This window comes from Mauremys mutica, chromosome 9 (assembly GCF_020497125.1).
Source record: "Mauremys mutica isolate MM-2020 ecotype Southern chromosome 9, ASM2049712v1, whole genome shotgun sequence".
NCBI classification, from domain to species: domain Eukaryota; kingdom Metazoa; phylum Chordata; order Testudines; family Geoemydidae; genus Mauremys; species Mauremys mutica.
In genome coordinates, this window is record NC_059080.1 from 48,419,607 (window position 1) to 48,447,327 (window position 27,721).

General features: G+C 51.1%; 1 protein-coding gene across 1 annotated transcript in view; it reads left to right on the forward strand.

The window, feature by feature from the left end:
- The first annotated feature begins 9,549 nt into the window (after nucleotides 1–9,549).
- The window catches only part of SNED1 (sushi, nidogen and EGF like domains 1), a 125,795-nt gene continuing 107,623 nt past the window's right edge, over nucleotides 9,550–27,721 (forward strand). Inside the window, exon 1 of the mRNA XM_045030240.1 lies at nucleotides 9,550–10,218. Coding sequence (XP_044886175.1) covers nucleotides 10,015–10,218 — 204 coding nt within the window. The 5' untranslated portion in view covers nucleotides 9,550–10,014. The remainder of the gene's footprint in view (nucleotides 10,219–27,721) is intronic.

Genomic DNA, 27,721 nt, shown 5'->3' on the forward strand with positions numbered 1-27,721 from the left:
ACCCACAGGCTCCAAGCAAATCCCTGAAGGAATCAAACTGTGGTTTCCATGGCAACAGAGGCAATCATCTTGGGACCGCTTTGGCCTTCACCTGTTAGCATTTTACATGTTTTCCCATGACTGGCTGGTGCGGGGGGGGAGGGTAATTTGTCCCAACGTTGGGGTATTTTAAGCACTGATTTTAAATGCTGAGAATAGAGGGTGTTTGCTAAGGAAATCAACAGTGGCATTTTCAAGGCTTTGGATAGATCTTCCTGCATTTCATCTTTTAACAATATTTGATAAGCGACATCTGATTCTGTTCCTTCCCATGATACAGGTAAATCTTCCCCTCCCCTCCCCTCCCCCCCCCCGACCCCATGCTGCCTGGCTCAATGCAGCATACAGGCATGTAGAGCAATTCTGCTCACACACTGGCCTAACTCCAGTGACTTCTGTGGTGTCACTCTGGTCTTACACCAGTGTCAGTGAAAGTGGGACCAGACCTACACAGGGGCCCAGTTCTGTCAGCTTATGAGCACCCTTGAGGGTGACCCCACAGCAGGCAGGAGGTGCTCAGGTCCTCATAGGACTGGGCCCTCAGACACACTGGGCCAGATCCTCAGCCGGTGTAAATTAATGTGGCATCATTGATTTCACTGGAGTGAGATTGGTTCATGCTATTCAAGGAGCTGGCCCATTGACTTCAATGGAGCTACGCTGATTTACGCCAGCTGGGGATCTCGCCCATTGATTTCCATGGGTCTGTGCTGATTTATGCCAGTGGGGGAGATGGTCTGTTGATTTCCACAGAGCTAAGCTGATTTACACCAGGTGGGGATCTGGCCAATTGACTTCAATGGAGCTACACTGATTTACACCAGCCAAGGCTCTGGCCCACTGGGGGTGATTCTCTTCTCACCATGCTGTAAATCAGGAGTAGCTCCCTGAAGCCAATGCAGTGCCCCAGGGGTGAGGGAGCGGATATCTCACTCTGTAGCTGGCGTTTCTGCCCCCTCTCCAATGGGTTGTTTACATGGAGTTGGATGTGGCGGCAGGAAAGACCATGCAAGAACAAACCACCATCTCCATCAGGAGGGTGGGAATCATCACGCCCACATTCCAGTGCCAGTGCATTTCGGGACTGGACCCTCTGGACTGGGAAGATTGTGTGGGCGTGGATCTGGGCAGCCCAGAGAATACCCTCACATTGATGGCACAGCTGGGTCTCACTGAGGGAAATGTGCCATGTTGGTTTTCACATAATCCCTTTGCTGTTGATTCTAACTGAGTCCTGCTGTTGTTTTCGGCTCCATTTCAGTCCTTACATAACATGTTCCTTGGCCTGTGTTCAGTATTAAAATGTACCTTGCAATCATTGCAGTGGGGAATATTTATATTGCATTTCTATGAATAAAAACATACATTATTTTGAACCATGATTCTGATTTTTATATTTTCAAAGCACTGAGAGCTGGATGCTTTTTGGCACCTCTTACAAATTGCTGGGGTTTGAAGTTTTGTCATAAATACTGAATGCATCAGAGCAGGGACTGATGGCTATTACTCTGTATTGGTCAAGTGACGACCAGTGCCCAGGCCTGATCTGAAGGGATCGGAATAGATTATTGGCTGCATTTACCATAGCCCCACCCCCTCCTCCTTGGGCTTGAGAGGGAGTTATTCTGGGTGGTAGTTCTCCAACGGGTGTAAATCAGAGGAGTGCCATTGGATTTAATGGTGCTACCCTGATCGACACCAGCTGGGGATCTAGCCCATTGACTTCAGTGCAGCTACCCTGATCTATACCAGCTGTGGATCAGACCCACTGACTTCAGTGGAGCTACAGTGATTTACACTAGCTGGGGAACTGGCCCATTGACTGGTCTCAATATGGAGATGGCATGGGCAGTGAACAAGTTGCCTCCCCAGTCAGCAATCTCCATGCCAGTCGGTCACTGGGGAGCCAAATGGAAAACCAAAGCCACGCTCAACACCTAGAGATGGTGAGCGTTCAGCTTGGGCCAGGCACCTCCAGAACAGGTCAGCCGGGAATGGGGTTTTCAGTGGAGGCCCAGACGAGACTTGAATGGGAAGCAAACAGACATGTACAAGTAATAAGAGCCTCAGTCCTATATCAGCAGACAGATAGCAGAACCCACCATGTTAGGCTTGATCGCTTACTGACAGAGAGCAAATATGCCTCTACCTTAGGACAGCAGCATTTCCACTTTTCCAGCCATACTGTGTTGCTCCTCCTCTCAGATTGCCCAGTGAGATGTTAGATTATAATCCATGTCTTCCACCCTTATCATCTACACAGCAAGGCATTTGTAGAGAATGGGTAGCTAGCCCCAAACTCAGCAAAGCATTTAAGCACATGCCTAACTTTACTCTAATTCTGTACTTAAAGTTAAATGTGCTTAAGTGCCATGCTGCATCAGGGCCTGCCTGTAGAATAAAGTCTTACATAGAGTTTAGGTCATAGTACACCCTAGCTTCAGCTTCTTGACCTTGGATTGTTTGTTTAAACTCTGATTCTTCCCTCCCCCATGCCCTACATCTTTCTTCAGCTTCTGTTATTGCAGGGATGTTGATGCAGTTTTGCTTGGCTCTGTAAAGGAAGTTCTCTGAGTTTCCATTTTCCTTCCTCCAGAGCTGAAGACCTTAAACTGAGAGACCAGTCAAAATGTATTCTCAACGAAGGGAAGAGGAGTACTCTTGCAATGACTTTAGATGCCAGTGTTGCCAGGTCCCCCGATTTTATCCCAAGGCTTGCAGTATTTGCTGTTTTTCTCAAATGCCCAGCTCTTGGAGTCAGGTGATTATATGAGAATCTCAGTTTTCATTTAAAAAGAAAAAGGTTACTTTCTAGCCCTCATGGTCGTAGAGAAAAGCTTCAAAACAGGAACCCAAACAGCTCAAAAACCAGAGGCAAATAAAATGAAAGAAATAATAAATTCTGGGTCATAGACTCATAGACTTTAAGGTCAGAAGGGACCATTATGATCATCTAGTCTGACCTCCTGCACAATGCAGGCCACACAATCTCACCTATCCACTTCTATAACAAATCCCTAACCTATGTCTGAGTTATTGAAGTCTTCAAATTGTGATTTGAAGACCTCAAGCTGCAGAGAATCCTCCAGCAAGTGACCCGTGCCCCATGCTGCAGAGGAAGGTGAAAAACCTCCAGGTCCTTGTTAAACCAATCACAGGATTTCTCCGGGCCTGGTGTATGAGTCTGGAACTTGTGTCATTGGCAATACTGAGGTGGGCCTGAGCAGCTGATGTATTGAGAGAGTTACTATATACTGAGTAACCAGTACATGGCAATATTTGACAGCTGTGAGCAAGGACATACAATCAGGGAGAAAAATGGAGACACACCTTTGAGCTCTGTAGAAATGTGTTGCTCTAGGATAGGGTCCTATTCTGCCAAGATTGACATATATGCTTACCTCTGTGCATGTTAGTAGTCTTCATTGCAGCTACGCACATAAAATTAACCTCATGCATACAACTTTGCCAGATTGGGGCCGTAGTACTTTAGAAGAACAGGAGGATGGATGGTAACCATTTGGCATTAATAAGAGCTAGGCATTATTATTTAATAAGAAAGAGAAACTGTCCCGCCTAAGTAAGTATCCTTGATCCTGCGTGGATGAGACTGCAGGATTAGGGCCTTTAAATGTGCATGCTCATGTAATAGATTTGTAAATCTGTACCTATGTTATGATTATTATCTGTCTTGTTTTACATAGTTCATATTTAATAATCAAGTAGTGGGGCATTCTGCATGAAATAGCCATCTAAATTGAATGCATATTTAGGCATCTTAATTGCCAGCGTCAGAGGGTTTTTCTAGCTCTGTCAGGGAGCTTTGTGCTGCTTTGCTGGGATAACTTGAGCTTTCTTGATAAAATGATTTGCTGATGATAACTGTGGATTTTCTCTGTGGAGACAAAGAGGCCCTTGAGTCTAAAATGTAACCTAAAACATAACATTGCTGAAAAGAATTTCCTGATAATATTTTTAGCACCTTAAAAAAAAAACTCCACACCGCTTTTTTCCTTCTTTGCCTGTGGGGGATTTTAAAAGAGAAGAAGAAATGTAATGCCCAGGGTGAGGTCTGGGGATTAACCTGTTGGGTGCCAGGATCTAGCAGCAGCAACAAAACACAGGCACTAAAGAATCCAGGGAACAAGCAGGGCTGAAATCCACTCCTACAGAACTGAAAGCCAGAAGCTTCCCCCTTCCCTTACCTCACGGGAGGGGAAAGGCCCTCTGCTTGGTTTCCTGGCACTTGAAGATCCTGGGAGAATTTGGCAGTATTTGAAAGGGACTCTGGGCCGAGGCAAAGTTTCTTGGGCGGTTGCATTTTGCCGCACCAGAACTTTGAAACTCTGACTGGTCTTTTCTAATTGTACAGAGAGTCAGTGACAGAGGGGAGGTGAAGGACCTGACAAGTGGTTTCTGTTCAGCTTCTTTCATCCCAAACTGTCACTCCTCCTCTGGACCAATAACGAGAGTAATTTCCAAGAATTCCGAGCTTAGGGGTCTAACAGAAACCCCTTGGTGCTTCTCACCTTCTGTGGGGCATGTGCAGGCACGAGGGCAGGGCAAGTGCAGAAAACTGCTGCATACAGATCGATGTGCACCAGGCCACCCCCGGAAACAGGCAGATGGCATCACAGCCTGGGTCCTGCTTTCAGTTGCGCACATGCAGCTTCCCCCTGATGTCAATTGCTGTTGCAACAGACTGGCTGGTTGTGTAGCCTCATAGGAAGAGCCCTGGCCTGGGACTCGAGAGAGCTGGCTTTGCTTCTGATGCTCTGTGACCATAGGCACCTCCGGATCCCTCTCTTTCCCTGTCTGGCTTGTCTGTTTAGAGTGGAAGCTCTTCAGGGCTGGAACTGTCTCTCCCTAGGTGTGTGTACTGCTCCTCGCACAGAGGGGCCCTGATACTGGAAAGGCCCTCTAGGCCCTGCTGTAATACCCTATAAGGCCAGGCTCCCAGGCGGCTCAGGAAGCATAACTCCTGGGATCGCACAGCACAGTAAAGACAAGCTGATGGTGCTGTTGTAACGGCATTTCAGGCTGGGGCTTGCGCTATAGGCATCAGCTGGGATGGCAGCTAACCTGGGTGCCAGGTATGTGGGTACCATCTTAGACAGGTGGCCATCTTATTGCACACCCATTTATGTTGGCACCCAGCTGTATCCTAGGGGAAGAGCAGCCAACTGCCCAAGCCTAGGTCCCGCCTCCTGAATGAACCGGCTGGGTGTTGTCCTGTCCGAGATGTTATCTGAGTGGACATTTTCTCCTGCCACTGCAGCCCCAGTGGCTCAGGCTCCAGACTGCACCTGTCCGAGCACTGGTAACAGAGGAAGGGAGCCTTGCCAAACATCCGATCCTTGCTGTACAGCCAGCCTGGTCCTCACTGCTCACGCTCACAGAGCAGAGACCCCGCCCACAGCACCCTGCCCCCCACACCTGCGGCCGCTGAGCCGCTCAGCCTGTGAGAGGGGGCTGGAGAGCCAGAGGGGCCAGTCTGACTCACCCCCCCCCCCCCGCAAGCTGGCCAGGCTACTCGCTCCAGACAAAGCAACCCCTGTTCATGCACGGCACAACAAACACTGCATCCGTGGGCAGTCCGGGCCTGTGGCTGAGGCTCTGCATGGCTTAATGTGCCCTGGTCACCAGGAGGCAGACCCGGCAATGACACAGCTACAGCCCTATCCCGGTACCCAGCAAGGGGCCCCATGTCAGCTCTGCCTGGGGGACCCTCCCAGATTGGTTGGCGTCCCCAATCATCTGCCATCTAGTGTGTAAACAGCCACTTGGATCTGCTGCAGCAAGCAGGTGGAGCTCTGGCCCCTGCCCTCAGGAGTCCACGCTGTTCTCACGGGTGGGATGAGGGAGCTAAGGAGCCCCACAGCTCAGGGCAGCTCTGCCCCCTCCCCTTTCCCCGCAAGCACTCAGCCTGAAACAAGGAGAGGGGCCCTGCTCCAGCTGCCACCCCAGGCCTGGGAGAGGGGGCTGAAGAGCCTCAGGAGCAGCAGAGGGGAGGCCATGGGGCTGAACTGAGGGAGCTGGGGGGGCAGGGCTCCTTGCTGGGCAGACGTGGGGTGAGAGCTGCTGTAGGTGGCCAGTCTCCCCTCACCCAGTGTGTGTGGGAAGGGGGCAGTGCTGATTGCTGCCCCACATGGAGGGGCAGGACAGTTCAGCCTCAGAAGACGGGCCATAGCTACACCTGCAGGGCCGACTGGGGGGGCAATCTCTGGGCTGGCCATAGTGAGGGTATGCAGAGAGCTCCACGGTCCTGGTGAAGGGTGAACATTGCTCGGGGCTGAGTGCTTGCATAGAGCCACCCCCACCATTTGTGTATCTAAATGAGAGCAGAGCACCTTTGAGACTCTGGCCCTTCACCTCTCTGGACCCAGTGCCACCAGGTGCCCAATGGAGCTAACAATCCTTCCTTCCACTGGGGTCTGTCCGGTCTCTTTATGTGGGACCCTCTTTGGGGCAGGGCCTGCCCCGCATGTATGTGTGCAGCACCTGCCCCGCGCGGCCTGCCCATCATACAAACACTAACTAACACCAGAGTGGGGTGTTCTGGACAATTGCTGCTGCAGCCTTCCTGTTCTCCCTCCTGCATTATGCCTCATGGCCTATCTCCCTGGGACTGGCCAGGCACTCCTGGGTGAGTAGTGCTGGGGGGCTTTAGACAGAGGAGCCTGGGGCTGCCTTACTTTGCACAGCATCAGCTTTATCCTGCCCATGTGTCATCATGGCACTCAGGGCACCATTCCCCCAGTGTGCTTGCATTCCTCTTGGTTCTGACCTGGCTGGGCTTAGCTCCTGCCCAGGCAAGCCTGGCCTCAGGGTATAGCCCCAGCATATCTCTCCACACTTCAGCCTGCACACAGGCGGGGCGGGGGGCATTTGCTGCCTCATCAACATCTGTTCCTTTATGATCCCCTTACTATAGCCCAGAAGCACAGTGGTGTGGCCAGGAAGCACAGCCGCTTGTTTTGGACTGTAAGTTGTATAGCACCTCCCACAATGGGGGGCCCAATCCTGAATGGGCACCAGGGTGACACCATAACAGACAATAAGAGGCAATAATACAGAATGATAAAAGCTCAATGAGACCATTCCAGCCCCAGTGCCCCAAGGAATGCTGGACTGTGCCATTCGGCTGCCTCTTTCCTACTGCTTGCATCATGGAGAGACTCTCCTTGACACAGCCAGCAAGATGGGGCCAGGGGCCTGTGAGACCAAACCCCTTTGTGGTTCATTCATTTCTGTGTTGCCACATGGTGAGGTTTAACACCTGGACAGTAATGGACAGCAGGAATTCAGGCAATGGGAAAGAGAAAGAAACCAGCAGCCACCAGAATACAACGTCTCTCTTATAAGGCTGGAGTTCTGATGAGAAGCTTGTTGTTGGAGGAAGGGTAACACCCATGCACACGCACACTTACACGCATGCATATAAATGCACACATGCAACACACACAGACATACACACACACACACAGGCATCCATACAAATGCACGTACACAGCACACACACACACAAACATATTGCTGTGTAGCATGTTCACACGCACACATTTACCAGAGAGCAGTTTTCATGGGATGTTTTTTAGGCATGCCAGTCATTAAACCAGGAAAAATTCATTAAAAAGCGGGAGAACATGGACATCAAGCTCCAAAATCCACTTGAAATGTTCATTTGCTTTGCACAGCCTCTTGGTTGCTCACTATCAGTGTTACGTTCAGGGTGTTCACAGGTTTGGCCCTCAAAGAGTTAATATAAAAGCCTGCGGAAGGTTCAGTGTGTAGCCTTTATAAAAAAAAAATTGCTTCCTGCAGGGAGTTTGTGTTAAGTTGTGAGAATCTGTCCCCAGCTCAGCCTCTAAAATTAGATTTTGCCTCTTTAACCTCTTCACTCCCAAATCAGACTAAAGGCAAGCTGGTTTCTCATCCGTGTTTCTGTGTTAGCCACGGTGACCTTAAGGTGATGCTGCCAAGGGGATGCTGGCATCAGCTCTGACCATAGGTGCTGGAACTAAGGAGGCTGCGGGGGGGCTGCTGCACCCCCTGGTTTCCATCATATTCAGGGTTTGCAGTTTAGTTCAATGGATCTCAGCACCCGCACCATACAAATTGTTCCAGCACCACTGGCTCTGCCATTCCCACATGGTCTGTGCCATCATGTCTCTGTCCCCGTGGGGCTGGTCTGAACAGGACTCTCCCGCTCCATCTTGGCTTCTCCCTTGCAGGATGCTGTTCCTAGAAGCCAATGATCCCAATTGCCCCTTCTGGCCTTGGAAGCTCTGAAGCTATAATCCTGCCAGCAGCTCAGCGATGAGACTTCTGGCCTTGGGATTTGAACTACATGCCTCCTGTGGCTCCTACGCCATGGGGTCCTTCCTCCCTAACCTCTCCAAACCGTGGGACTCCAGTACAGTTGTGAAGCATGGGGTGCTCAAATTCCTAACCTTGACTGATGAACAGGACGATATGACTCAGACAGGGTCACCTTTGAGGTGCTGTACTCAGGGGTGGCCTTAAGCATAGTCAAAGCAGATGGCCATTTCAGGGGTGCTGCAAGCTCTGCCAAGCCTGGGCCAGCTCCACATCACTCTCTCACTGGGAGCAAATGGCTCCTTGCCAGCCCCTTCCCCCAGCAGCAGCACCAGAAGCAATGACAATGTAGGCCCTGATCTCCCCTCCTGAACTCCCCAGACCTCAAGGCTGGCCCCGGACTGTGTCTGTACGCTCCATAGTCTGGACCAGCCGCTGAGAAGCAGCTGCAGGAGCCTTTTGCTCTCTACACTCTCCATTCTCGGGGACCTCTAGACGCTGCCAGCACAGCCAGTCAGAATGAATGGCGCTCATCAGTAATGTGGGTGAGTGGCTGGCTAAGTCTCTAACCCCAGTATGCTCTGCTTTGAGCCCCAGGACACATAATTTTGCCCTCCCATGCTCCAAAGGAAGGGGACACCACCAGGGTTCTCAGGGGGGTCAGGATGGGCGTGGCTTAGCCAAACACCAGAGCCCCAGGCCCAGTGGGGTTTGGGGCTGCACATGTGAGTGTGGGCTCTGCCCCTGGTGGGAAGCAGACCCATGCTTCTGCTAGCTCCCTGTGGTTCCTGCCTGTTTGAGATCCCTGCAAACCCTGAGGCTGTGTCCGCGCACTCCCTGTCTGCAAAGCCTCCAGAGTATTTCATCCCCACTCCAGGGTGACCCATTGCACCCTCCCTCTATGCCCTGTTCCCCAAGCATGATCACCCCGACCCCTGGCACGTGCTACAGGCCCTTGGGAGAGGAGTCGACATGTCCCCTTGGGGCACCCTGCCCCCATCCCACTGCAGAAGCAAGCCACGCAGGGGGGGCACCTAAAAGTGAACCCAGCCCTTCCTTCCTCCCCAGCTGCTGGCCCTGGCCCTTGCTCTTTAAGAACAGCCTTTCATTTACATAGCCCCACCTCTAAGATCCATGATTGGCTGGCCATGTCCTGAGTATTAAAGGATGGCCAGCAAGGGTGGAGTTTGCTCTGTGAATGAGACCCCCTCCTCATCCCACACCCAGCTAAACAGAGACATCAGTGTAGCCGAGAGAGAAGAATCAGTGGAGAGAGACCCACAGTGACTGGCCTGCGACTCTGGGACCTTTCTGTTTATACAGAGATTCTAGCTCTCTTCAGTGGTGCCTAACTCTCCCCACGCTACACTGCCTAGGAGGGGGGAAGCGGGGGGACTCTGGCTTTTGCACCATTGAGATCTGTGCCTTTTTATTCCTGCTAGGGAGTTCGCAGCTCAGCCTGTTTTTTTATCACATTCCCCTCCCCACTCCATCCCCTCCAAACAAAACCAAATCATACCAGCATTAAAAACCCAGCCAGCCCACGCGAGGACAGATAGCAGGGTTTTGCAAAGTTCTGCTTGATGAAAGCCAAAAAAAAAAAAAGCCCCGGTGTAACTCTGAGTTGAACTAAGCAACAGCCGGTGTGTTGTGGAGATGCAGGGCCTGGCTGGATGGATGGTGATCCTAGCCCTGGGGAAATGGGTTTGGGTCGAGGGTGTTGTGCCTCTGGCTGACTTTTACCCCTTTGGCTTGGAGCAGGGGGACGCTGTCACTTTGAAACAGGATGATGGAGGCTCCGGGCTTCAGCCAATCTCAGTGAAATTCCCTTTCTTTGGAGTGGGACACACAGGACTGTATGTAAGTAGTGGTTTCTTTACTTGGGTTCTGGGGGAGGCTGAGGGCTCTGAGTGGCTTCATGGCAAAGGGGCTTTGCTGGGGCATCACATTGTGCCGTGCAAGCTGCCAGTTCCTGGCACGAGGGTGTGGCCAGCCCACTGCCCATTTTGGGATGCTTATGCCCCCACGTTGAGTCCTCTCCGGAGCTCACCCAGAGGGAGAGAGAGACTCAGGGCAGAGTTTTAGTTCTCTTGCATTCCAAGCTGAGTAGAGAGAAAGAGCCAGGAGGGAAAAAGTGGCATAGAGTGAGTGACAAGTTGCTTTTGGCATGGAAACAGCTCCCAAGGCAGGCAAAGGGCTGGAGCTGGGCAGGGTGGCACTGGGGAGCCTACAGTTTTTTCCCAGACTCTACTCTGACTTTTTCTTTCCATAAGTCAGAGCCTAGTGCCTGTGAGAGGGAATGAGATTCAAGGGGAGAAACTGAAGTTGTGCAGAGTCTGGGTCCAGTACAGCCTGCTGCAGTGCCACCCTTCCCCGCAGCTCCACCACTCCTGGAACTGCAGGGAGAGAATCAGTCCATCTCCATGGCCATTCGGCCCTTGGCGTCTCTGCAGCATGCCTGCATAGGCGCTGGACGTGGACACCTGTCCACTGGGAACCAGACTGAAACTGCCACCTTACTCCAAACAGGCTACTGACGATACAAAGGCTCTGTGACTGAAGCCCAGTCTAGACAAGGAAGGGTTTGCCAGGAGAGCTATATAGCTATACCAACAAACCCTCTTAGTGTGGATTCTGCTTACAGTGGCTAAAAAGGCCTTTAGCCGGGATAGTTTATACTGGTTTGGCAAGCGAAACAAGCTATGCTGGCAAAAGGCCTTTTAGGCCAGTGTAACTGCATGGACACTGGGGCTTGTGCCGGTATAGAAATGTCCTTTCGAAATCACATCCAATCAGCGGGGCTGCGCCAATGAATGTTTTGAATGTAGACCCGGCCTTAGTGTGTCTGAGGGCATTGGGGGTGCGGGGGCAAGTCTAGCATTATGAATGATTGGTAGTGATTTGGGGGGCAGTCAGGTCCGGCCTCTGTGTTCAGGCAACATTCCAGGGGCGTCAATGTGGGTTTTGCCAGAGTATGGACAGTGTCACAACCTCCGGCCAAGGCACTATGTTTCTGAAGGGCACCTGTCCAGCATGTCTCAGACGCTGCCCGGCTTCGTCCTCTCCTACTATTCAAAAACTATCATGAAGCAAGATGATTAACACTGGCAAGGAATAAGATGCAATGGGCCAGTTCTTCTGCAGATGTAAATGGGCTTTGCTCTGCTGAAACCATTGGGGTGACACTGATTTACACCAGCTCAGGATCTGGCCCATTAAAAGTCCAGCTCAGGAGGAGGTGGGCAATAAATAAACGTGCAGCAGGGAGTGTATCAGATCTGAGCAAGTGGGGTCATATTAAGAGACAAGCCCTGTGAGCAAAGCTTTTGGGGTGCTGGTTCTACGCTGAGCTGGTGGTTCCGAGTTGTTCCCAAGTTGGAAAGTTTGAATTCGCAAGAAAAAATGTTCATGTACATTTTTTTGAATTATTTTTTGCAAATGTAATTCACAAAGGTTGATGGGACCTGGTGCCTTATTTTTCACTTGTCCCCATTCAGTGAGCAGCTGTAGGACAAGAGGATGGAAATGGGTGCCAAAGGGTCTATAGGCCAGGCTCTCTCTTAGCAAAGGCCAATCTCTCACCAAAAGGCTGGGGCGGGGGTGCAGATGGGGTGACAATCTGCAATGCAGGTAGAACCTGCACCTGCAAATCCTGGTGCTCTCTCCTCATCTCACCTGCCTCTGAGTGCTCATTTGGACTGAAAGATGGCCCTTGACCAAATGCCATGCATGGATGGTAACTCAGCAGGTCTAGGAACAGGCATATCTGCTTACTGTATTGCTATGGGAGGGTTTTTATCAGTCTGCTGATATAGGGCTATTAGAGAAGCTCTTATCACTTGTATATGTTTGTCTGCTTCCCATTAAAGTCTTGTATCTGAGTCACCATTAAAAAAACCCATTCATTCCCTGCTGACCTGGTGTGGAGGTGCCTGGCCCCAGCCGAACGCTCCCGATCGCTACATGTTGATAGTGGCTTCAGGTTGCCCACTTGGTTCCCCGGTGACCAATTGGTATGGAGATCACTGATCAGGGAGGCGCTTGTTTCACTTGGGGCAGCTCCCCTCCATCTGTTCCCTTAGGACCGGCAGGCAGAGGGGGTCAATAGGGAGTGCAGCGAGTGAAAGGAGTGATTCAGTCGCTCATCCCATTTCCATCTTCTTGTACAAACAGACAGAAGGTGAATATCCCCCAATCCCTGTGTTCCAAAAATGACCTTTAACCTTTACATCAGTGCAGAATTGGTGGGAAGGTACACCAGAGAACCCCCACAAAGTCTCTGTGGCAGTCTGCACTATGGACTGGAACATAAGAATGGCCAGACTGGGTCAGACCAATGGTCCAGCCAACCCTGTATCCTGTCTTCCGACAGTGGCTAATGCCAGGTGCTTCAGAAGGAATGAACAGAACAGGCAATCATCGAGTGTAGTCCAGTCCCAGCATCTGGCAGTCAGCTATTTAGGGACACCCAGAGCCCCTGGTTGTGTCCCTGACCGTCTTGGCTGAACAGCCCCTGCGGAACATGGGCTAAAGCAGTCCTGTGACCATTGTCGTTACTGTCACTAGACCAGGGCCCCCTTGTGCTAGGTACAAACTCTCAGTGAGAGACAGTCCCTGCACCAGAGAACTTGCTATTAAAGAGACTAAGGGTGGGAGGAGAAGCAGAGGCCCAGAGAGGCAGAGGGACTTGCCCATAGTCAGACTACAAGTTGGTGGCAGAGCCAGGAATGGAACCTGAGTCCCCTGTGTCCCAGTACAGCACTAGGCCAGAGGTTCCTAAGCCTTTTTTTCTTTGCCCCCCTTCTCTGTGGGAGTCGCATCACAGTCTCCCCTCCCCCCCAACTCCTGCCCATCTTGAGCAGAAAAGGACTCACTGAGGGGAATGGGCAGCTCATGGCCGGGGTGGCAGCAGGACCCAGCTGGCTCCATCCCTGGAGGAGCCCATAGCAGCGTGGTGCAGGGCGGGCTGGGGCGCCTCACATTCCCTCCCCCTGCCCAGAGCATCTCATTCCTGCAGGCTGTGGAGGGTTTGAAATATGCAGGGCTGCAGTCAGGCCAGGACAGCAGGGAGAGGGTACAGGGAGTGCCCAGCCATCTGGGCGGAGAGGAGGGGGAGCAGCAGGCTGCTGTCAGGGCGTGGCTGGGCAGGGTGGGGCTGCGCTCTCGCCAACGCTGATGACTCCCTGCGTGCCCTCCCTGGTGCAGCACGCAGCCGGCCGTGGCTCTGTGTCCCAACTTCCATCCCCCTGATGTCTTGTCGCATCCCACAGTGTGAAAGGCAATGCAGTCGCCACACTGCCTCCTTACAATCAGTCTGTGCAGTGCTTGACAAGCTAGGGCCTGCTCCTCTCCCATTGATGTCAGCATGAGCCACGCGCCTGGGAGCTTGCTGAACTGGGCACGTGGCATGAGCCACATTCCCTGCCATGAAGGGCTCACAGAGAAGGCCCCATTCTTGGACAGGGTTTCATGAGCAAGGACCTTGTGGTCTCCAAAAGGACTCTGCCTAGGGCTAAGGATCCCTACTTCAGCTCTCTGGGCAGGTGCAGGTAGTCAGGAAAGTGGGGGAAGCATCGGTGAGAAGTGACGGCTAGCTAGGACTCCTGACAGTGGTGGGGGGTGAGAAGGGATGGGAAGGAGAAGAGAGGGTGTGTGTTCCCAGGGTAGAGAGACCAGACTAGAAAAACCAAGCTGAGAGTGGCCAGTTTTGTGGCATTGGACAGAGAGTGGTTACGTCTCTGTATGGCTCAAACCACTCCACGCTAGCCTATTCTCTGTGAAAACCTGAAGGTTTGGGGAGTAATGTCTCAAGACCCCTCTTCCCTTTCCATAGCACCCTCGCAGGTTCCCTATTATTTCCTGTCAGACTTGTCCGTCAGGGGTGCGACTGACGAGAAGGAAGTGAGCTCGGAGGCATAGGTGGAACGAGGGGATTTAGGCCCTTGAAGGCGGGGGAAGGAGGTGCTGTGAAGTGGGGGTAGCAGCAGGAGGAAGCTGATGGTGGTGGCTCAGAGCCTTGTGGATGTTACCAAGGGCAGGCTGGGAGGAAGGAGAAGAGAGGAGGCCAACGGGCACTACTACAATAGTGAAGGCAAGCGGGGATAAGCAGTGGGGGCAGTGAGAGGGCGGGAGCTGAGTGATGTTAAAGAGGAAGAAGTGCTAGCATGTGAGAGGCTGTATCATGAACACATGGTTTGGCTTGCTGCGCATACACCACATCTGACACAAAAGCAAGGCGTGACCTAATGGTACATGCCCTCTCTGCCCCCCCGCCCCAAACATCCCCTTCCATTGCCACAACTCCGGCACATCACGCACCACAGCCTGCGCTCTACCGCTGCCCTGAGAGCTCCCTCTTCTGCACACACCCACTGGCCACCTACTACTTTCAGAGAACACCAGGCATCCTCGCCCCCTGTGGGGCCCGCCCAGTGTAGAAGGCAGCCCAACCACAGAGTCTCTGCCAGGGGCCTCCATAATGAAAACACCAAGGCTGACATCCCCAGCAGCCATTTCCTCATCATCTTGCTGAGGGTGACTGTTCTTCTTGCCGTTTCCCATGTTGAGGCATGTTTTCCTGCCACCCCCTGGGAGCTGAGCAGCACCCCTCACAGACTGTCCAAACCCACCAGGAACTCCCTTCCCTGCACCCAGGATTGAAACGGGAAGGCTAAGACTCAGCTGCCTTCCAGCTTCATTTTTCTCCATCCTCCCCCATCTTTTTAATTCAGTTTAAATTGTTCCAAATGCATCTGGATTTACTTGGGGACAGTTGAATAGTTCTAATTGAATTTAAAGCATCAAAGCTATAACAGGATGTTGAGAATCAGAATGCCTTTGGTATTTAAGGAAAACACAGGCAGGAGCCATGTGAAAAGTCCTGTTGGGCCGGAGATCTGGGTTCAGGCAAATCTCACAACTCACTTAGGCCTGGTCTACACTAAGGGGGGGGGGTCGAACTAAGGTACGCAAGTTCAGCTACGCGAATAGCGTAGCTGAACTCGAACTACCTTAGTTCGAAGTACTCACCCGTCCAGATGCCGCGGGATATAAGTCCGCGGCTCCCCATCGACTCCGCCACCGCCGTTCGCGGTTGTGGAGTTCCGGAGTTGACGGGAGCGCGTTCGGAATTCGATATATCACGTCTAGATTAGACGCGATATATCGAACTCCGAGAAGTCGAACGCTAGCCGCCGACCCGGACAGTAAGTATAGACGTACCCTTAGCTTCCCCCTGCTCTTCAGATCAGCTGTCCCACTAGTGACCTCCAGAGTAGCATTGTCCAGGCTGGTGGAGATTAGTAACTTGTAGTGGAGCTCCTGAGGCCTGCAGGCCTTGGACAGACAGACACCAGAGGCATCTCTTATATGTCACCTTTCTGCCGGTGAAGTTCAGCTGTCTCACCTGGGCTCAGTTCCACCAGAACTTGGGCCACAGAAACCAGTTGAATGGTGGGGCTGTCCTGAGGACTCATTTCTTGAATTGGTGAAGATCAGACACATCATGGAGGTAACCTCAGGAATTACATCCCCTCCACCAGTCAAGAGTGTATGGTATTGGCTGGTGGTTAGACATATCCCAGAGGTGACCTGAGAACGTGTGTTGTTGGGCGGTGGTGATGTCATGATTCATGGATGTGAGCTCAGAGCTCATGCTCTGTAAACTCTGGCTGTAATATGTGGCTGTGGGCGGATACCGTAGGACCTTGGGTGCGATGTAGAATAAACATCTCTGGGTTGAACTGTAAGACAGTGCCTGGGAATGCTCAGAGTCCTTCTAACAACTCAGATCACTTTCTGGAGAGCATTCCATTTATAGACCAGTCTCCTTACATAGAAGCAACTTTCTGTATTTATCTCTCCTCCACTATTGTTAGCAGAGTCCTCATGAAAACATGTCCCTTAACTGTCCCTCCTCTGCTGTCTCCGGCCCCTCACCTAAAGGCACATTCACCGGAGTTTGGAACCTCCATCTGCTGCTGTTGAAATGCTTGTGCCATAATCAGAGGGTGAGGGTTTCATGTAGGGATGACCACTCAAGCAGATAAACTCTTCAGAGACAAAGCTCTTGTTTTCATTCCAAATGTCCCTGAGGGAGAAGAAATATAAAGATATGACCTAAAAATTATAACCTAGAAGTTTGAATGGGGCCTGATTCTCTGCTCCTTGTGTTGACATTTACATCAGTGCAAAGTGATTGCTAGCAGATCAGAATGGCAGAGAGTTACGCACTCTCTGCACCAATCTAAATGACACCACCAGGTGCAGGGCAATGAAGAATCACACCCACATGTTCCTGATCCACCAATCACACCATGTCATCACAGGTCTGGAGATTCAGCACCAAACCAGATGACTCTCCTACTTGAGCTAAAGGGATAACTTTATTAGCTGGTAACAGTAATAGGCTCTTGTCCTCCATGTGGAACCAGTCACTGAGTGGACTGACACTCCTAGCTAGCATCTAAGTATTTAACAGTGAAGATAATTCATCACTGGAACAACTTACCCGGTCATGTGGTGGGTTCTCCATCATGCAGTCTATCAGTTAAGATGAGGTATGTTTAATGGAGATGCTGTAGCTCAGTGAGAAGCTCCAGGCTTGATGCACAGATTATGGCTAAGGTTCTCTGGCCAATATTACACAGGAGGTCAGACTAGATGATGGCAATTGTCCCTTTTGGCCTTAACATCTATGAGTCTATCTGAGGCTCACAGGAGTTCAGATCTCCATACTTTGCTGCCACCTGCACCACCAGGGACCAGAAAGGAGAGAACCAGGGCCACTGCCCCTTGTGTTAAGGATTTCCTTCATTGGTGCAGCAGGTCTTCCAGCTCCAGGGTCAAGGGGCAGGACTAGAACTCAGTCCCTGGTGACGACCCAGTCCTGGGGTGGGTAAACTAACAAAGGTTTTGTCTAATCTGCGTAATTTGTTAGAAATCCAAGATGATGGCAGCGACAGAAAGGGCTGATGAGCTGGGAGTTTAAATGCACGTATCTCTGTGATCGCTTGAAACCCCAACTGGTGCTCAGTCTCATGTGAGAGCTCAGCGTTTCTGCATAGCTGTGGGAATGTCAGCATTTGAGCAGATGTCATAAGGCTTTTGCAGTTTTGAAAACTGACATGCAGATGTTGAGTGCTGGGGGAAGGGCCTACCAATCCACAGGGAGAGACCAGAACCAAACTGGGAATAATAGTCTGCATCATTGGACTGTTAAAGCGTTGTGCTGCTTCCAAGAAAACTGCAAGAGCCATTCCTTCCTGTGCCTGGGTCACCTCTCAGTCACACCCACTTCTCCTACAGCCTCTGTCCAAAGACAATGTCTGGTCCATCACAAGGTGCACATGTGCCATCAGCACTGCAGATGCCCTTCCATGCATTCAGTCTGCCACCTCCAATCTACTTCTTCCATCAAATTGTACAGCACAATTGTAGGCCCTGAATCGGCAGAGGGATCCACTCTCATGCCTGTGTGGAGCTCCACTGGCTTGATGTTTAGGTCTAAGGCACCAATTCAACAAGACTCTGATTCAGGAAAGCACTTGCCTTAAGCATGTGCATGTGCATACATGCAGTCCTGAGCAGAGCTGTTTGCGTAACCTGAAGCACATACTGGCGCACCTTGCTGTGCTGAAGCCCAGGAGAGGGTTGCCAGAAGCTTGTACTTAGGACAAAGCATATGCCTGGAAATTAGGACCTGAAGGTTTGATGCGCCCCCCTGCTGCCAGCGTGTTGTGGGACTTTGGATATGTCACCCTGCCAGTCTCTGTACCTTTGAGTCCCATTGGTAAAATGGGGCTCAGGCTGCCCTATCTAACAGGGTTTGGGCTGTTGTTTCTGAAGTGCTTGGAGAGCCTTCAGTGGAAGAAATGCCTGGTGTTATCTTTATTACATGTAGGAGTGCTCCCCCCAGCCCCTGTATAGGATCCACACTGCTCTGTAGAACCCCTCCAGTCTCCTGCGAGGTCTTGCCACGCTCCACAAAGATTGTTCTGTTTGTATGGTGACTAGCACCACAAGCACCACCTTTACACTGACTTTCCAGGGCAATAGGAGACATGTAATTACAGTTGAACCCTGTTATGTCGCCGGCCTAGGGGTTTGCCAAAAATAGTCCAGATAACCGATGATCGAGATAAACCCCTATCCACCCCACCCCCCCCTGAACTCCCCTGCCCTCTCTCCAACACCCCCTCCCTGCCCCCTTACCGCGGTGCCTGCACGTGGCTGGATCCGGCGAAGCGGGACGGGGACCCGGAGCCGGGCAGCCAAAGAAGCGGGACCCGGTAAGCGGGCCGGGCGGCAGGCGAAGCGGGACCGGGTAAGCGGGGCCGGGCGGCAGGCGAAGCGGGGACCGGGTAAGCGGGGCGGGCGGGCGGGCGGCAGGCGAAGCGGGGACCGGGTAAGCGGGGCCGGGCGGGCGGGCGGGGACGGGCAGGGACCGGGTATGCGGGGCCGGGCGGGCGGCGAAGCGGAGCCGGGGGGGCGGCGAAGCGGGGACCGGCGAAGCGGAGCCAGGCGGGGGGGCGGCAGGCGAAGCGGGGACCAGGTATGCGGGGACGGGCAGGGACCGGGTATGCGGGGACGGGCGGCTGGGGACACGGTGGGTCGGGGATGCGGGGAGCCGGGCGGCTGGGGACGCGGGGAGCGGGCGGCTGGGGAACCGCGCGGCTGGAGAGCCGGGGAGCGGGCAGCTGGGGACACGGTGGGTCAGGGACGCGGGGAGCCGGGCTCGAGATATTAGGGTTCGGGGAATCGACATAAGGGATGAGAAACTCATAAGACAAAGAGGGAGTTTGGCGGTTCCACTTGTAAAACCTCGACTTAATAGAGTTGGCAAGTTAACCGAGGTCGAGATAAATGGGTTCGACTGTATTCAGATAGCTCTGGGCTGGATCCAGCTACCCTTACTTATGTGGAATAATGCTTGTGTGACATCCTGTCCCTGCTGAAGTCAATGGGAGTTTTGCCATTGATTTCAACTCATGAGAGCACCTATGGAGTAAGATGCTACCTAGCATGAGTAAAGGTCTCAGAATCTGGCCCTTCAAAACCAAGCAGCAGAAGAGTTAACTGCTTCCAGAGTACAGATTTGTATGTTCTGCTGCTTTCGCCTTGCCACTTAGGAGAGATACTAGGCAGGGTATTAAAATACACAAGGACAAATGTTGGCATCATCCAGTCCTTAATACTCAGGGAAACAAGCATGAAAATCAGCATTCCCAGCCCTGGTTCCATTGATGCCAGTGACAAAAGTCCCTTGACTGTGATGGGACCAGAATTTGGTCCAGTGAGACTTTGCCTGACTAAGGACTAAATCCAGATGGAGTCCGGACATCAGGACTTGCCCCTGGAGATGATGGCAGGGCACTGGAGGGAAATGTGGGGAGGGAAGACACTTGGGGGCAGACTTTTGGGTGCTCCTTATTCAGCATGGGGGTCAGCTTTTCAATATCTCAGCTGCCATTTGTCTCAGTAGGGGGAGTCTCTGTTTGTCTCAATGGGGGATTCTCCATTTGTCACAATGGAGGATTCTCCATTTGTCTCAGTGGGGTCGTATGGGTGCTAAGCTCTTGAAAATTGCCCCCAGTTGTGAGTGCTGAGCCTGTCTGAAAATTCGGGCCCTGAGTAAAAGTGTGATGAATTTCAGCTTGATCCTGCTCCCATTAAAGCCACGGGCTAAAATCCATTGAATTAATGGTGCAGGATCAGGCCCCAGGTCAGTGCTGGTTGTGGTTCGGTGGCATGGGCAGTGCCTGCTTGTTGTGCTGGCCTCTGCAGGGGTCCTAGGGCTTCTCCTTTCCAAACTGTTGAGGCTTCTCATGCATTGGGCAACACTGACTCACCCTGATGCAAGGAGCCACCCTGCTGTTGGACCACACACTACATGGGTGTTGCTAATTGCCAGGGCAGTTACTCATGTCAGGTAACAGCTTGTCACTGAACTGCTCAGAATTAGCAGATATGATGTGGCAAGCCAGATTCCCCTGCCCATTTCATCTCAGGCCCAGCCTACAGGACCTAGGAAGCTTGTGTCACTGAGCAGCATAATCAGGGCTTACACTGGACTGCAGGAGCACAAACCTGGGGGCTCGGCGAGGAGGAGCAGCACAGGGAAAGAGACAAGTGCGCAAAAGGGAAGGGGGATGACATGATTTGCAGAGAGTGTGTCAGATACTGACCCCAGTAGGTCATGCTCATCAGCTGGGCTCCAGCTCCAGCTGTCTGCTCCCTGCTTCCCTCCCTTCCTTGATTTCGGCTCTTGTTGAGTGCCTTGCATTACTGGCCCTGTACCCCACAGCGGGCAGCCTGAGTCAGCCAGCAACCAAGTTCAGGCAGGGGATTTCTTTCTTTTTTAACCTCTGGGGTTAAACCTCTGACTGTTTCAAGCCAGTGCTCTGGGGGAAGCCGGGGAAATCAATGTGTTTGGAAAACCAGTGATTAACTGAAACCTGAGCCAAAACATTGCAAAGCAGCTGCAAAGCAGCAGGGAGCCTTGGCGGAGACAGGCTAGGGGGTCCCCCAGGGAATGCTGATACAGCCCAGATAAGTAGGGACAACCCTTCTGTGCAGAGGAGCCTATGAGCAGACACAGCACCGCATCATGCCTGCCACTGCCCTCTTAGGTTTTTCTACCTGCCCCGATCCTGTGCTTTGCCAGCTGGGGGTTATAAAACCAGGCCCCGTTAAAGAGCTCCCGGAGGTACCACAGGTGGGGTGGGGGGAGAGAGTTTTCACTGAGCTCTTAGGTTATGTAGAACTCTGAAGCCATCAGGGCATGTGGCTAGCAGAAGAGGGTGAGAGTGCTGGCAAATGGAGGGGGCCCACAGGAATGGCTAGGCTTGCAGTCTTTGGGGACCAAGTTGCCAGGTGATGAGTTGACAGCAGGCATTCTCAAGTCATAGAATATCAGGGTTGGAATGCTCCTCTTCTCTGGGGTCTTAGAGTTCAGTATCCATAGAAGTGCCTGGGAGGTCCCAGAGCCACACGACTCCTAGAGGCCAGTGATTTGGGCACATACCTTACATGCACCCAGTTGAAAATGCACCCTGAATCATTCCCTGCTTCTCATTATTATTCAGCCATCAGTCTGTGCCTATGAAAATCCAGCTCCGTGATGGCTCAGGTCTGCTGGTGACCCAGAACCTACCAGGCCTTCTGTGCTTGCAGATTGGTCAGCATCAGAACTGAGTTTTAGAGACACAATTCACTGGGTCAAATCTAGCAGACACAACGCCACTGACTTCAGTGGCATGTTACTTGCTTACACCAGGTCTGAATTTGGCCAGTCATGTAGCATGGGAAGAAACCTGTCCCGCTTCCAAGCACCACCTCCTTCCCATGAACGATTCTTCTGTTACTGGAACGGGAGGTCGCTCATCCCTGTGGTGATGTGCTGGGGTGGCAGCACTAAGGGAATACTTTTAAAGAGCCAACAAGTCTTTGTGATTGGAACCTGCATCCCCCTCCCTTGAGGGGCCAGGGCAAGGTTCCACAATGTTATTTCAGGCTTTCGTGACTGTGAGGGTCAGACCCCAATGCCAGGGGCTTGAACAAGGCTGAGGCAACACTCAGCATCCTACTTAAACACTGTGGGCCCCAAGTAAGACCTAAGTGGGGCCTCAGCCTTGCACTGGTTCAGTGCAGGAGGAAGGCATAAGGTCCATGATTGCTACTGATGGCCTCAATGGGCCAGATCCCCAGCTGGTGTACATTAGTGTAAAACCATTGAGATCAATGTACACCAGCTGGGGATCTGGCCCATTGACTCCAATAGAGCTGTAGATGGTTTACACCACCTGGGGATCTGGCCCCAGGCATCCAGAAATTTTTCTATACAAGAGCGAGGGCTCAATTTTATATACAAGAGCAGAGGTAATTGGGTGAAATTCTCTGGCTTGTGATATACAGGAGGTCAAACTAGATCAGTGATACTCAGACCTCAGTGGTTTAGAAGCCAATTTAGCAATCAGCATTACCCAAAAGAGCCACAGGGGTGTGAGTTCATTGTTTATTTTCTATAGTACCGTATATTCATATTTAAACAGTACAGCAGGGAAATATTTAGAATATATATACATATATTATTCTCCCAGCAAAATGACTGACCAAGTCTTATTTTATCAACTACAGTTGGTTAATAACATAGGAAAAGCACATCCTGACTGATTAATAACTTAAATTGGTCAATAATTAAATCCCACGGGGCTTTAATACCATGTGCTGCAAAGAGCTGCAGGAGACACATTAAAGAGCCACTTGTGGCTCGTGAGCCTCAGTCTGAGGATCACTGAACTAGGTGATCTAATTGCCCCCTTCTGGCCTTAAAATCTAGGAGCAATAACATGACCTTGCAGCTCGGTGCTTTTGAACAGGAGGGGAGTCTATCCTGCTGGGGTTAAAAGCTTGGTGCAGGTGTCCTAGCTCAGCTCTGCCTGATTTGATGTTTTCCACACCTGCTGAATCTGGTAGGGAGATTACAGCAGGGGTTGGGCTTTATCTCCTGAGAAAAAGGGGAAAGACTAGGATTTTTTATTTTATTTTTTTGAGTGCTGTTTTCCAATTCCACATGCCTCTCTTTTGAAAAGTGCTGCAGGAGGGAACAAAATTCTGTCCCCCAAGCTGAGAGCAAGACTCCATGTCCCTGGTTAATGAAGGAGATGCCTAGATGAGAATCTTAACCAGGCCACATTCCAGCCAGATATGGGATTTAATGTGGCAGAGATAGAGCTGTGCTGGATGAAACCTTTTGCCAGAAAGACTCATGCACCTCTATCTGTCATGCAGTGTCCACACAGCACTAAAAGAGATGCATGCACATGTGCTATATCTGCCTGCCCTCCACTTCCACAATGGACAGGCAGAGACAGCTTGACTCCTTGTGCCAGTTCAGGAGCCAGTCCCACCTTGTCATTCTGCAGCTCTACCACCTGCCTACTTTATGAAAGTCAGCCAGCTCTTCAGCAGAGAGCAAGTGGGTTTACCATTCAGGTCATTGCTAGCCAAAGTCGGCACAACAGGGAATGATCCCAGATTCCAGCTGCTTACTCAGGCTGAGAAGTGAAGGTGCTGTTCCCAGGGGGTTGGTTTGCCCTGAAGTTTACTTTAATCACTGATTGGGAGGTCTTAAAATCACCAGCTTCGCTATGGCCTTTTTACATCGTGGGACAGAGTCCCCATTGGTGTAAAGCAGTGTCACTCCATTGTAGTCAGTGAGGCCAGATCCCCAGCTGGTGTAAATCAGGGTCACTCCACTGAAGTCAAGGCTGATTTATACCAGCTGGAGATCTGGCTTTACAGTTACCTCCCTCATGGGGAAGCCAATCACAGCCCAGTTGCACCCAGTCTATGTTCTCACACACTTTGGGTTTGCCTGTGTAGACCAGAGCAAACTCTTAGAGCACCATCTGCAGCCTTACTACACTCAGCCATGGCACACTTAGGACAGCACTTACTGAGGCCTCAATGTCCCCCCGCTACCACTTTCTAAAGGAAAGGCCATTGGTGAAGGAGCAGCTCCTCCTCACTCTCCCCACCTGTCTTGCTGGCTCTTGTTCTCTTTTCCTGTTATCTTACTTTGGGCCAAAGTCTGTGTGTAAGTGGTTGCAGTGCCATTGGCTCTGGAAACATGAGAGAGAAAGATACTTTCAGCCTTTCTTCCCCTTACCTTTGTTTCCTTTGTCTCCTCACACCCATCTCATTTCCCCCCTCCCCAGCACCCTGACTTGTCCCTCCCCAAGTTCCTGCCTTAGTCCTTCTCACTGCAGCACCAGGGCCGTGCTGCTGTCCACTTCATGTGTCTTGCTTCCTCGTAAGGAACCCCTGATGCTCTGGGCTGGGGCAACAGAGGATGCTGGGATGGCAAAGGAACCTCCACTCAGCTACACTTCCATTCTAGTTTTCTTCTCTCTTTGTATTTGGAGAGGGAAAGGGGGGCGGGGTCTGAGCTGTGCGGGGGGCCCAGTGTGCCAGTGGCATAGGCCAGCCTTTGGGGATGGTGAGAACGTGTCAGTTCTTCAGAGGGAAGCTGGTGGCTTTCTCAGGACTCTCAAAAAGACAATAACGGAGAACCTGCATTAGAGAAAATAAGGTCTCCCTGCTTAGGGGGAAATACATTCCTGAGGAGGAGGATGTTCTGTGCCCCCTGAGGAATACACAGGGTTATGCTTTCAATACACATTCCCCAAGAGAGGGATTTTCCCAGTTCTGTGTGAGACCTTGTTTCCTTACCCGGATCTCCCCCTGCAGAATACAAGGGATTAAAAACCTTCAAGCCAGGCATTCCCGCGCAGCATCGGGTTTACTCATCCACCTTCGGTTAAGAGTACTTTTCCCAGCTTTTGTTCAGGGGCTGTTTTCACCAAATGGTCTCTTGCTTCAGCACAGAAGGGAAACATCTTAATTTCTCCATACCAGAGAGAGGTTTCTCCCTTGAGAAGAAAGGGGATGCTTTTCACAGGCTGGCCTCTCCTGTCAGAACATGGGGGGGTAAGCTTTCCACCCTGAATTCTTCAAAAGGAAGGTAAGGCTGTGATTCAGTCAGGGGATCCATCTTAATCCCAATTTCTCCAGAAAAATATTCCCAAAACTGGCTCATTCTGGTCCAAACAGCATTGACAGGCCATCTTCAAGGACATCCCAATGGACAATTGCATCAATGCATTCCCTGCCTTTATAGAGTAAAGGCAGAAAACTTTGGCTAGCTCTATGATGGGACCCTTAAAGGGACACTATCCATTTGAAAATCCCAATCTGTTCTACCTACTAGTACATGTACAAGTAACACCTAATGCCCATGCTTCATCTGTGAGTTTGTTCTGTGTTGTGCAATGGCTAGCACAACAGATTCAATGATTAGGGCCCCTGGGCACTACAGTAATACAACTGATAAATACAAATCCCATTGCAGCCAGTGTACGTGTGTGTGTGGGTGGGTGTTACGCATGCCTGTAAATTTTGGCAGGACCAGGGCCTAAGATGCTAAAAGGCGTTAGGAAAAAAAAGAAATGGTCTCTGGATTTTCCAGTTTGTTTACTTGGTGTGTTTGACAGCCCTTTGGCCCAGATCCTCAAAGGTATGTAGGCTCCTAATTCCCACTGAAATCCCTGGAAGTTAGGAGCCTGAAAACCTTTAAGGATCTGGGCCTTTGTGTCTAGCCAGTTTCATGGTTTCTCTGGCAACTGGTTAGCAAAAGACCCTTTTAAACATCAACCGGGGGGGGGGGGGGAAGCAGGAAACCCCTTATACAAAGTTGAAAGGGAATTTTAAAAATCCAATTTAAAGGGCACTCTCCCAGAAGAGCCTGGAAATTAGTTAATATTTTAAAATACATGGAAGTTGGTCCCTTTAACTCTCTGGGTAAGGTTGGGGATTTTATTATTGCATGGGGATTTCCCTGGATTCCTGCCTTTTAGATTTCTTTGCTCCCTTTTCTTTTAGGGGAGATACAAAACAGCCCCTGGAGCAGAAACACGTATGAGAGCCATGTGTTTCTGGAAATGTGCACGTGCTTTTGGGGCTGGGGGAGCAGGGCCAGTGGATGTGCATTGCCACATTGTCAGCACTGGCCTGTTTGTTCACGAGGCTCTGCCCCATTTCAGGCCAGTGACAGGGGCATTGCCCTGCCCAAAGGGGGACTGGATTAATCTGTTGCATTAGGGATTCTAAAGAGGCCTGTCAGGAATAAGAGGGTCAGGACATGGGAAGGAAGGGGTGCTAATTTGTAGGACCTTGGTGCTCAAAAAGTTGATCCAGCCCTGCTGGCATGACTCTGTCCCCTGACTCATGTGGGCAGCCTGGGAGAGCTGAACTGTCTTGGCAGATTGCTACAAGATGCCATTAGTGCAGGGAGGGATTCTCCCCCCCGGGGAGCCTGGCGATTTAGCAAGAACCCAACCCTGGGCACACACAATGAATGCTGTGTGCTTGGAGATTAGGAGATTCCTGCAGGAGCACAGCACCCCTAATCATATCAAGGACAAAAATTCCTCACTAGAGAAAAACTGCTAGGTGCAGTGCAGTCCTCTGAGGGAGCTCAGGGTGACAGAAAGGGCAGGGGTGAGCTCAGTCTGGGAAGCAGGGGATTTCTGTGGAGTGGGACAAAAGTGCTGTCAGTAAGAAGCTGCCTAGCCTTTCTCTTCTCTGCTCACACAGGAATAACAACAGTGCTTAGCATTTATAGAGCACTTTACCATCATTCAGCCCTCACCACATCCCTGAGATCAGGCCTGGCAGGGATCTGACTTGACTTACTCAAGGCCATGCAGTAAATTAAGTGGCAGGACCTAGATTAGAACCCCCCAACCCAGTATTTATTCCTTCAGATCACACACATACTCTCTCTCTCTCTCTCTCGAAGCTTGGCACCCCATTGCATAACTAGTCTTAGTGCCCTCACTGTGCATGCAGAATATCATCTTGGACTCAAACCATCTAAGAAACATTGGGCTCATGCTGGCACATGGATCCCAGGTGGCTGATGACACACAGCACATTTCCCCACCTGTCTGTGGCCTCATTTGCATCATGTTAAAAAAAAACCAACTAACTCTTCCTTCCGATCAGTTAGCCAGAAAGAAAATTAGCAGTAGACTGTTTGTATCTATATTGAGACCAAGTAATGACCTTACAACATTCAGTGGTTTTTCTCCATATTCCTTTTAACTCTTTACAGGCACGCTAATTTGGCAAAACTAGGGCTCCATCTCACAGTTCTTATTCAGGCAAGAAGCCATTAGTTATTGGCTCCAGCCATGTCCACTCTTGCATGGATGAATTTGCTAGCTCAGGCCCCTAGTTCTCTGAAATGCTTGCTCAGTTGAACGAGTTAAAAGAAACCCCAACCCTTTACCTGCTGCCCTGCTAGCAGGTTACAAAATGCCCTGTCACTCATAGTTTCCAATACACACTGCAAGGAAAACATCTGAGATTAAGACTGACATAGGCAGATCTGGCAGCCTTTCCGTGTTTCCTTGAATTGGGAGAGATTTGAATTTGGTCTCTCTAAGAATGACTGTTGCGTCACTGCTATCTGAATAAGTCTTTGTTATGGATCAGGCACAGCTCTACAGTGTGTTTGTCAGATAGGGCGGATCTTCAGCCTAGATTGTGCAGGTCCACTTTTCTTCACGTGCCACTGCACCCTGAGGTGTGAACACGTGTCGGGTTGCGTGCACAACCCCCCCTATAGTTGTCCATGTAAATCAGATGCTGGGATTTTCCTACACCCCCCGTAGAGGGGGTGTACAGCCCCATGAATTTCCCCAACACCCCTCCCCACCCCATTACATGCAGTGTTGCCAATGTAATCATTGGTTGGAAATTTTAATTGAAATAGAAACATTTATACACACTTTAAAAG